Source organism: Sinohyriopsis cumingii, chromosome 18, assembly GCF_028554795.1.
Source record: "Sinohyriopsis cumingii isolate HCF-2022 chromosome 18, ASM2855479v2, whole genome shotgun sequence".
Lineage (NCBI taxonomy): Eukaryota > Metazoa > Mollusca > Bivalvia > Unionida > Unionidae > Sinohyriopsis > Sinohyriopsis cumingii.
The window spans coordinates 4,085,639-4,098,149 of record NC_142978.1 but is presented as its reverse complement, the minus strand read 5'-3'; the positions used below and the strand labels follow the sequence as shown (position 1 = coordinate 4,098,149).

General features: G+C 34.8%; 1 protein-coding gene across 1 annotated transcript in view; it reads left to right on the top strand.

The window, feature by feature from the left end:
• LOC149775985 (uncharacterized) overlaps positions 1-12,511 on the top strand; it is a 68,116-nt gene that overhangs the window by 36,641 nt on the left and 18,964 nt on the right. Inside the window, exons 13-17 of the mRNA XM_089941102.1 lie at positions 2,242-2,278; positions 5,393-5,653; positions 8,272-8,322; positions 8,816-8,973; positions 10,970-11,159. Of these exons, the coding sequence (XP_089797228.1) occupies positions 2,242-2,278; positions 5,393-5,653; positions 8,272-8,322; positions 8,816-8,973; positions 10,970-11,159 (697 nt within the window). The remainder of the gene's footprint in view (positions 1-2,241; positions 2,279-5,392; positions 5,654-8,271; positions 8,323-8,815; positions 8,974-10,969; positions 11,160-12,511) is intronic.

Below are 12,511 nucleotides of genomic sequence, written 5' to 3'. Positions count from 1 at the left end.
TGTAGCAGTAGCCGTCAAGGAAGGCAAGAACGTACTCGCTGTAGTGTGAGAGCGTAGCTCAGAGAAGTCCTTCTTTATCGTCCCATTCCATAACATTCGTTTAGTGCTTTTGGTCCCTTCCTTGCTGTCGCCCAGCAGGTTACTACAATATTGCCAATCAGAGTGTGCGATACATGGTCAGGAGTATTGCCTGAACGGAAAAGCCGTCTACGACTGGGTCGCAACATATCAATATACCAGGCAAAATGTTGCGTTGAGAAACGTACAGGTCATGGATAAGATCCTCTGGTAATGCAAACCACTTTACCTTTTTGTGTTGCGGAGAGACTGCACCATGTCGTTGGCAAAGTCTACTGTAATAACCGTTTCTTTGTCTTTCCTGACTTTGACAACTTGTCGTTAAGCTGTTCTTTGGAATTCGGTGGTGGAGGCACTATCTAAACATTCTTGTCTGGCTTAAATATGGAACGACTTCGACATTCTTCTTTACAAACCAAACATGGGTGTAATAAAGGAAGAGTGAAAGGGAGTTTTGACGTTTTTGTTGCACCACTCTTGCTCAAACCTGCATATCACATTGCTGTGCATGCCAATAGCAATGCCAGACAGGCGTCCATTGTGCAGCCAAACTCTGGCATCGGTCCACGATGTTTCCCAGGGATCATCGTCGGCTAGCAAAGACTGGTCCGTTCTGGCAAGATTCTATAACCCCTCATACGGCAGGTCTGGGTTGGCCGTTGTGCAGATTTTCTCATGGGCCTGCTTGTGCAAACCGAGGAACACGATAAACATTTTGAGACAAGAACGTGAAATGTTTCAAACTCACTGAAAACTGCGTTTTGCATTTTCTTCGAAACTTTTGGAAGCAACACGAAACTCAGGCCTGAGAGATTCACAGACATCCAACCACTCTAGCTCGTCCGTCTATGTAATGAGATCAGTAAAACATTGATGTCACTTTTTATGGGCTCCTGTAGCTTTTCGCAAAAGCAAAATTAAAAGCACCTGTTAGCACGATTCCACAGTTTGGAATAGTTTGGGATCAAGGCCTCACTTTACACCATTTATTGACCGTAAATGTAGCCTCAAGCTCTATAGTGCAGGTTTTTTTCTTCCTATGGTACGACACTTTGAGCATAGACTTTAGCAAGGCCCTATTCCTACCTCTTTTGTCCTGTCAGAATGGTGACCTTACTGTTTCGCGCGAAATGTAAATGTCTCAGTCCTGTGTTGCTTTGGCAGAGTTTCAACACTTTTCTGATCTGCATGTTGTTGTGCTGAAAGTGACAGATGGGCACTGCTCGACAGTAATAAGTTCAACGCATCTTTATATTAAGCAAACCAATAACATTAGATATCGTTGCCACTCAGGTAATTTTGGGAGTACTTTAATCTCTAAACTTATTTCAGGGTAGGTGTTTATCTCTAAATGGAAGTTGATCTCTAAATGATATCGTTAATGAATGTTACCTTACGTGTCAGCTCATCGAACACGGCTAAATGTGCTTTATTTTTTTGTTATGTTCCTTATCAGGAGTTTGTGGCGCATATCACCATCGCAGCCTAAGTATAGGGCAACCATTTCTTCGGCGTTGTTACCAGAAATATGCTGGAACGATGCGCTAGAAGTCAACACCCTCATCAGTCTCCTCTCTACCTCTTTAATTTCAATTCAATTGGAAGTTTCCATGCCACGGACGAAAACCGGAAAGGCGACATGAAAATGGTTGGCCCTACCCCGTATGGGGAGGCCGTATTTTAATCTTATGAGAAACGTGCTGAAACGAGGCACCGAGAGGTCCTTCAGCCCCTATTAGTATGGACGAGGGTTGTTGTTGTTTTTGTTGTAGGGTTTGACGCCACTTTTCAGCACACGATAGGCTAAACATGGCGGCCAGTATTAATGGTGGAGGAAGAACCTGGGAAAACCCCGGAAAGAATGACCGACCCACGAGAAGCTACTGGCAAGCTTTCTCACGTACCCACATTGGCTGAATCCGAGACTCGAACCCATGCAGACAGAGATGAGATGGCACTTTAGACCACTCGGCCACTCGGGACCCCGGACGAGAGAGAGAGAGAGAGAGAGAGAGAGAGAGAGAGAGAGAGAGAGAGAGAGAGAGAGAGAGAGAGAGAGTATTTGTAGCTATGTTAGCTATCCAATTTCTGGAAGAACTATTTTTCCTTGATAGTGTTGAGACTTGCGATATACATTTTCCCCATCTGATCTCTGTTTTCTAGGTCACAGAATTGTACAAACTCGATGGACTGACAGATAGTAAGTACTATGTAATTATGTAGTGTTAGTGAGTGGACACAATTTTTCTCCTGGAAAAGTTGTGTTAGAGGTCATGTCTGCAAAAATTTAAAATATCTAGGTTCATATTGCATACATATCTTAGTTTCATGCCATATTTACCTGACACCGCAAATGAGGGTGCCTTTGACGCAGTGTTGATACGAGTTATTTAACCATCTTCATCTGTTCGTATGTGTAATACTTTAGCAGAGATGACTTCTACAATTCCTGTGTTTCATTTCGTGACGGAATTTCTTACTAACCCTATAAAATGTTCAATGGACTTTTCTATACTGTTTTGTTAGTCCATTTAAGGCTCTTGGTTCCACCTAAAAGGAACCAAAGAGCTCAGGCAGATAAGGTATAAGTAAAGTCATAAAAGGACACCACTTAACGACAGGTTTTACAACAATAATATAATTTGCCGCAAACCCTTTCTAAACCCAAAATATGCTGATAGGAAAAAATTACATACCGAAATAAATAAATTAATCAATACTTTAAAAAGTTATCTCTATCTAAAAAAATCTACTTAATCACGTAATTTGCTAAATATTTATCTATCTTTAAAATCTGTGTTTATGGTAATTATTTGCTGTATTTGCTTATTTGCATCATTTGAAAGATATCGTATAAATGGTTTAAGATTGGCGTTGCGTTTAAAAAAACATATGTTGCCTGTATACAAACATATTGAGGCAATGTCTAAATGTATGCAATAAATTTATATATTTTAAAGATAAAATCACTTATTGGGACACGTGACAGTATTTACAAAATAATCTACATCTTGGGTCATTCGTTACATTATGCATGCATATATTCATGATTTGCATTAACAATGTTATATGTTCATCCGAAGTAAAACGATATATTTTAAAACTTATGAATCTTTTACTTGTATTTATTTTTCAGATATATGGCTTTTTAAAAAAGTTTCTTAGAGACCCAAATAAAATTGTCAATCCATTATTCTATTGTATGTTTGAGTCAGAATTATTCGAACCTATTTACAATCAGCTTGTGAACTCGCCAGTAAGATTCTAAAATAGACAAATTTGTTATTTTGACCTTGTGCCTGCTCTGACTAATGCATATGTATACACCTACACTCACATGAAACTTTGAGTACCTTAATTTGCCTCTCGCAACTTGTTGAATCCTGACTTAAACTTTTGTATTTTCTTCGATTTATTTCAGTAGGAATAATTTCTGAATGTATGTAACTGATTCGTCTCTCTTCGAGCCATCTTCAGACCGCATGTCAGCATTTTTGTTTAGCGAAACTGATTTGATAATATAATTGAAGCGAAATGAATATTTTTTAATTAAGTTGGAAAATGAGTGTTATAATCAGGTTATTGCGATATATAATTAGAAAAGACCCGACTTCTTAAGGTTGAAAACATGTGCTATCATCGTTGATACAGCACTATTTTGACTATTTTACTGTAGGGGCTATATACTGTGTTACGTCACAACAGGGAAGAATGAAAGACTAGCGGCGCCCGATTGAATTTCTGGCTACAACAATTCATTTTTTGAAAGTTTTTATTAAAAACTCCTTTCATGCATTTGTCAAGTTATAAATATAATTCTAGATATATACTCATTTCACTTGAAATTTGTGCAGCACGTTTTATTTTTAAAATATTTTACTCTTCCGCTCAAATAGAAGTATTTCATATCGCATCAAAAATTTGAAATGGGCATTCGTGCTAGATTTTCAGATATGTCTTGACGTAGACGTATTGTTATAAACATGTCAATTTACGCCACATAACTTCCTTTAATGCATTGCGTATTGTGACTTTCATACATATTAATATGCACTCGTGTATAAATAACTCCTTTTTATTTTTTGCCTACAAACAATCTAACAATTCTTAATATGTATCCATGGATAAATCTGAAATGTAAACTCTTACACGATATCTTCATTTTAGCATCATAGCTTAAACCTATCTTCTGAGCTATTTTTTATATTTGGTTGAATGGAGATTTAGTTTTAATTTCTATAATAATTGTTATGTAGTATCTTTATTTTATTTGTACATTTTACGTTTAGATTAATTGTTAATGTTTGCCCTCGTATAAACTTGAGATTAGTACTTGATTGTTTCGATCTACTTCCTGATTGTTTATTTACATGTATATGTATGTATGCATGTATGTATGTATGTATGTATGTATGCATGCATGCATGCATGCATGTATGTATGTATGTATGTATGTATGTATGTATGTATGTTTCAGTATAGCATTTTGCAGTTGCATAGAATTTTGTTTTAATTGCGCATATAACACTAATATCATGTCTCAATACTTTCATGTGCGATGTGCAAGCAATTTACGTTGAATGAAAGGTTTTCTTTCTGTCTTTTTCTGTCATAATACTCTGCTGTCTGTATCATAGCTTTACCGATCTAATGCTAATTGATTTAAAGTAAAGAGGGAAGCTAATTGTAGAACATGTAGGCACATTTGTTCATATTTCAGTGATCTTTCCCAGTTTAGATATACGCATATATAACTTTAAATATTTATGTTGCCTTACTAAAATATAATGCATGTCATTAAAGAAATTAAATCTGAACTGCCTTACAGTGAATTTGTATTAATTCAGTTATACATTTCTTGTCAAACTTTCCAACATTATTTAAACATTGTTATCCCATTTACTATTGAACACTTGCTCTTCAAAATCGTGGGATTTTTGTTGTTTCAAACAATCAAATTATGTTAGTGTACTTAGTTAAAACATTAAAACACTGTTTTACTGAAAGTTCCAGACACTGTTCACTAGAACATATACCATACAAACAATCATAAAATATATTGCATGCATATGTTTTTAGATGACAGGTAAGCCTTTGTTCCAAAACATTTTTAAAAAAGATATTTATTTGATATTAAAATTTCAAATATTTCCTTCCTTGTGCGTAAAGATATATGTAATTATGATTTATTTTACTTGCTGATATTTTATAAACTTTCAGAAAATATATAATTTCACACACATAACACTGAAGGAGGAAAGTTATAATACTTAAAATATCCCACATTAAAAAAAAAATGTTTAATTTCTTATAGCATCCGGTCCCAAGAACATAAGGACTTCTAATGAACAGTCAAACGGAGTTCGCCTTAACTGGAACCTACCTGATTCTTGCTACGGGCAGACAGATATCTTAATACATATTGTTGAGACAAACACAACTTACAGGGTGGCTAAAGAATCCACTTTTATCGATGTCCTCAGTCTTGGCGAGGAGAAGAAATACAATGTTATATTCAGCATGATGTACCAGGGTGAGGACCTTGGCATTGTTGTACCTTTCACCTTCCAAACTCGTGAGTTATTTTTTCATTTATTTTATTCACTCTCACATTTATTTTGCCAATTCACTCTGTTTTTGAGGCAGGGTGGGAGTGCGGATTATTCTACACGTAATTTGCTCCCGGAAAAACTGGCTTGCTTTATATGAAACTCATACGTTCCAGAGAATAAAATGAAAACTCAAAATATTTCAAAACATTTAACAAATAAATCTGTTTCATTCTCACACACGATGCGCTCGTTTGGTTATTACACTTTTGTTGCAATGTTTACCACCCTAGAACCAAACTGAATATGCTAAAGACAAGGACAGAACTTGTAACAATAAAATAGTTGTTTGTAAGGATTGGATACTAATATACACTTAGATTAAATGGATTTCTCTCCACCTACTTTATATTTAGTTTGAATAACTTAAAGAAAAATTGATAATTTCAGCAGAAGTGATCCTTTCTTGTCCCTAATATCATGATTCAAAACCATACCGTCAAAAGATGAATAAACGAAAACGCTCATAAATCTTTCGACGATAAGAAATTTATAGTTGCTAACTTCATATTTTTTCCATATATTTGCTAGTTATACAAAATGCGTGCAAAGCTCTTTCCGAAATAACATAACTGAATGCTGCAATTAAATTGCTGAACAATTTGTTGTTGTTGTTGTTGTTGTTGTTGCTGTAGGGTTTAACGCCATTTTTCAGCACACGATAGGCTATGCAGGGTGGCCAGTATTAATGGTGGAGGAAGAACCCAGAAAAACCCCGGGAAGAACCACCGACCCACGAGAAGCTACTGGCAAACTTTCTCACATACTGCTGAACAAGTACAGAAATCAAAATCTCCATTATCTTATCAAAGAAAAAGATCCGGACAGCTTCTGCTTTGCGTAATGTGTTTTTTAAATCGATTCTTGCAATATGTTAGTATTTTACATGTTTCCAAGGTAGGCTAAGATAGGATGAAATAATGTTTGGATCTTTTATACTATTTTAGTATGAAAAGAGAAGAATGAATAGTCTCGTTCATCTGATTCCTGATCTGACCAACTCTCAAAAAGAAATTTACCATAAATTTGGACATTTATGCTGATTAAAATTTTTGCGACCTAGAGATCTCTCAGAAAAAGAAAAAAAAAGATACATTTTAAAGGTTTTAATCTAAACTTTTAAACTTGTATCAAGGGTCTTGATTTAAAAAAAACAAACTATGAATCTGTTATTATAAGTCTGAAATCAAAATGCATAACTGATATCATTGCCATTGCACTGAGATATTCAGATTGCAAGGATGAAAACAAGAAACGTTAAACTCACCCAAAACTTAAATCCTCAAAAAGAACAAATACAAAAATGAACATACGTTTTTTCCTCGATATCACAAAAATAGCGATTTATGGTATACCACACCTGCCAGTGTTTGATGTCTCTGTTGAGAATATTTTAGCTGTTGACGATATATCTAGCAAAATTATAATAACGGGACGGGGTGGGTGTGATTTTACTTCTGATTGTCCTTGGGATAACATAAGTCATTCGTGTTATTCATCCTCAGTGTGTTTTCTTGCAATATTTCTTACCAATGAGAGTTTTAGGACAGATTTTATGTTGACTTTTCTCTATATCACTCGTTTTATCTCGACTGATGACATAGTATATAAAAGAGCAATGAAAGTCAACGTATATTTTATCAATAATATGGATACAATTGACCGGTCACAATCTATTCACAGAGTATAATCCTTTGAATTTTCTTTTAAGACTAGAAATGCAAAATGTATGTGTTGTACCTTGTGACACTTTATAGCATATTGTATCACCTTTATTTGTTTGCAAATATTATTGTAATTTTAATTTTAATGGCATCATTTCTTTTAAGTTATAAGAAATCTGTTTCCATATTTGAGAGAGCGCATGAGTAAATGTAGATACAAATTTGTTAAAAAAAAGGCCGGATTTGACTTGGCGGTAATTGCTTGAATTTGACTATGTAAAAAATAATGCTACTCCTGTGTTTATACTCTGTCGAATGCAAACCAGACCTGTTTTCTATTATATCATGAACTGAAAAGTCTTTGCTTCTTTTGTGATAAATATTGATACAATTTCTATGAATTAAACAAATATTTGGAGCTAAATGTATTACCTGAATTTCGTGTAGTAACTGTTTAAAATTCCATAAATATTTTACCTAAATTGTTAAAGTGTGACAAGATAAAATAGTTCGCATTGTGTTTAAACACTAGTCCTACAAAAAGGCAGCTGTCGTGAAGCAGGGAAATGCATTGCTGCCTTCATTTAGTAAAATAGACAATTGTTTCAGATAACTAAATATTTTGCCTATATCTAGAAACACAATTAAATTAACAAATTTTATTAACATTATTTGGTCTCGAGTACTGATAATATTTTGAGCGGTCATTATTTACTTGCACGGGTAGGCGGTGTATTTGTGGGATGGGTATGAATTTTGGAACGTGGAAAACATGCTGAACACAATTGTTAGGATTCATCTTTAAGTCTGTTAATAGAGCTTGATATTCTGTTCAAAGGCGTTGAATAGGACCGATCTAATGTGTAGTATGATTTACCATTCTGTCCTCATTAATCTCTTTTATATGATCTATTTTACAGCCAAGGTACAGATAGGAGCACTGATAGGAGGAATAGTCGGAGGTGTGCTAGGTACGTAACTGCAATAGCCGTAGTCAATATTTTATCTTTCGATACATATATTTCATATGCAAATACTGTATGTATGTATGTATGTATGTATGTATGTATGTATGTATGTATGTATGTGCATGCATTAATAGATGGGTGGATGACTTTGTTTCTGGATAGACCGTCAGTAAGGAGGAAAATTTCTATAACAAGTTCTATCTGATTTCTCTAATATTTATAGGTCACATATTGAACTGATATTTTGGGAAATATAATAAAATCTTTTAAATCAGCCAGATTTTTTGTGAAAATCAGCGGATACAATATGCAGGAAATAAATGAAGAGACGAGAAAAGTGTTTCATCTGAACAAAGTCGGCTTGAGTTTCGTAATTGAAATTATTGTTCGCAGATGCATATTACTAAAAATATTTTTTAAGTTCTTCAGCAGGCACTGGCTGTAGTTTTATTTTAATTTAACTGATCGTTTGTCATCGCACTACATATTTCAAAAGGTTTCCTGCTGATCATCGCCATATTGATTGGGGTAATCATCTTCTTGTTACGCCGTGGTCGAGCACCAGCACCCATACAGAGGAAGTATAACGAATTTTCTGTGAGGCGTAGGGAAAGGAGATCAATGGCAGCCGCAAATCAAAGCTACGGGCTTGACGTAAGTATAAACATATTTCCCCCACGCATGAGATATCTGTTGAGAAGCACCTAATTCAGTATGTTTATGTATACAATTGTGACCTCTTCGTGCCTCACATCTGATGAATTTCTTTGCCGACATCGTAATTAGCCTTGAAAAAGAAACTCCTTGTGTATGGTCAACATGTGACACACGCATAAGAGTGCAGTGAGAGTGAATCAATTGATGAAACTGACATGGATCCGTATTTATGTATTTATTGTTTAGGTCATATCTGCACGGTCGATGTTAATGATGCATTCAAAGACGGAGATTTTCGATGTTATCCTTGATGAACATTTATTCAACAGTCTCGCGTGGAAATAAATGATATTTTATTGCTATAACGTTAATTACAATAATTAAATTGAAAAAATTCTAACAAAGTATTTAGCTGTGCACATTTTTATGACTTTTTACCTTTACATTAGATTTAACCGCAATATGACAGGATTTCTTCAGATCTACCTTGCATGCACCTTTGATGACCAAAACTATTTCCAAAAGTAAAGAGTGCTTAGGTGCCTCATATTACTGTGTATTTTATGCATGTCCCTGCCATCTATTGAAACATTTAAAGACCAACAACCTATAGAACAATACACAAACTCACTAGTAGGATTATATAATATAGGTCTACATCCCCTGTGGTATTTTAAGATAAAGTTAGGAGGTGATGTCTTTACCTGCATTCGACTTTCTGTTAACATTATTTTCTGCGACTTATTATTTTTCACAGATTTAAAAAATATAAGACTGGGTGGGACATCGTGCTACATGTCTGCGGCATGATGCCTCAGTCCTAGGCATCACTATAAACTGTCACACTGCAGACATCGTAGCGATATGACCGAAAAATTGTTAAAGCTACATGAAAACACCAAAACACGCACACACACACACCCGCAATAAATAAATTCGTGATAGAATAGTTCTTATGCATTGAAGAATGAACTTCTTAGAGTCATTTGAACACATATGAGGTAGAAAAGAACTCTGTGAAAGAGGAACTTAAGCTTTATAATTAGATTATCATTCGAATACAACTAAAGGAATGTTTGATCACTCGAATAAGTTTTAAATGATAAATAAAAGTGATGAATACAAAATAAATTTGCTGAAAGATACACATACTATTAAGAAGGAAGACATCGCATAAAGATATGGAGAGGCCTGCCTCCGATTGCAGTATTTAATGTGCCCATAGTCCAGCTAAATAATAACAGTATGTCTCGCTCAGTAATGATGCAAAGGTCATATTGAAAGCGCAGGACTAACAAACATGAACGCATTTTCAAACAACGATGGTAATATAAGGTAATATATAGCATGGTACTATAAGATAATATATGGCATATCTTAGTCTGGTGTTGTATCTTTTTTTACGTGTATTAAACTGCGAGCTGACAGTGTTTTGTTTTATTCGAACTGACTTCGGCATTGCTATTAAACCATTGCTTACGTGGTTGACGTTCCTTAAATGAGTGTAGTGAACTTCAGGCAATATAAATAAATAAAACTGGATGACTTTTAGCAGACACGGCGATCATTTAATTCAGGCACATAACTAGACCACTTGTATTTCGTGTAATATGGACAAAACCTTTTGTTTTATTGATAATGAGTACAGAAGCTTCGAATAATAAATATGATACCTCTGTTATTACTATTACAGACTGTACAACTCTTGCTGATTAATTTGCAAAATAAAGAACCTTGTTTCAACACAGGGCCAAGTTGATGGATATGTTGTAATATGTGTATGTTGTATTGCTTTAAGTCTATGAGAGTTGCTTTATTATTAGCACATTATGGTAACACTGTACACTTTAATGCATTTTGACACTGTTAGAAAAAAATAATATGGTTGACAGTCTATCAGCTATTATTATTATTATTATTAACTTTTTAAATTATTTTTTAAAATTTTCTAAAAATGTTATCACTGATTACAAAACGTTATACATCTCTACAGAATCGAGCGATGTCAGAGCTGTACCTTTATGGAGGGATGTCGTTTGAATCGGAGCAGGCTTGGCACTTATCGAGGGACGACATCACGTTCGAAAGTCTCATCAAACAAGGTCACTTTGCTAATATTTACAAAGCCACAATGCACCACGGGACGAAATCCCAATTACATGTTGCGGCAAAAACATTAAAGGGTATGTCGCACTCTTAATATTCTGTTTAGTGTCTTTTCTCACTGTAGAAAAGTGTCTTCGTTTAGATATAGTCCAGCTCCAATTATTTCTCTTGCGTGTGTAAGAAAGTATTACGTTTAGAATTGTTTTAAATAGTCTTTTGCGATTTCAGCATAACAAACGTTTTTCCAAATATCAATCTGACTTCATTTCTGGACATTTGTTCAAAATATACAGCAATATTTAAGCTTTGAGTGATAAAGACATGGTGCCAGTATTTATTTTGTTAGAATTTTTTCAAACGAATTTGATTGAATTTGGCACGATGAATTGATTCATAACTTTTCTACTTATGGCGTAAGCTACAATTTATTGAAATGGTTTACTATCCTTAAACTAAGACACGGTCTGTTCGTGTTAATAAAATACTTTCAAACACATCAGTAATGACATCTGATAAGGATTCGAAATGAGGCCAATAGTATATCTGAGTTATATCAATGATAAAGTTGATAGTTAAATTATCGTATAAAGACGTTTGCTGACGCAGATGTATTAGCAGAGAATTAGCTCGGTCAATGACATCGAACAAACTCTAAATTAGGTTTACGCCAAATATCACCTTTAATCATCAGAATGTTTGGTTAATTCATAACAATTATAGCTCACCTAACACGGCGAGGATTCATATAAATAGCAATTTAGTTGATTATTACATACACGTTGACAATATTTATCTGACCTCAAAATGGGTGGATTTTACAGTTCAACAAAGAGGCAACTATCCAAGCCGTGTTAACTTTAGCATGCCTCGTAGGATCAGCTCTAAACAAAATCTATGTGACGTTCTTTAGGTCGAAAATTGAATAAAGCCAGTGAACATCTTATCTGTAAATAATTGTGTAAGGTCAGAAAATATTCAGTTTGAGACATTTCGAATCGTAACTGGCCTGCCACAGTACGGCGATAGAAACGGCCGCTGTTGGGTGAAACAATATTGGATCCCTGATAATCAGGAATGAAATACGGTGAACTTTCTTTGTGTAATACAATAGTAAGCAACCTGGCCCCACAGTTTTTTCTATCTCAAAGTACGAATATATGTAATTATTTTTTCGAATCAATGAGCTGACAGAAGCTATGTCATGTGGAATCGGACTTTATCTTTCTTACTGAATCTTTCTATCCAAGCACAACTAGATGTTGGAATTCAAATCCAATATGAATGTGGCAGATCTTCGTCTCTTGGAGCATTACAGATGCATATAAAGCATAATTTTCAATCAAGGAAATATAAAACCTAATACAACCCAAACCAAGCTGACGTACCAGCTTGAACAGTGAGATTGTTCAAGTAAACTAACAAGCGATCC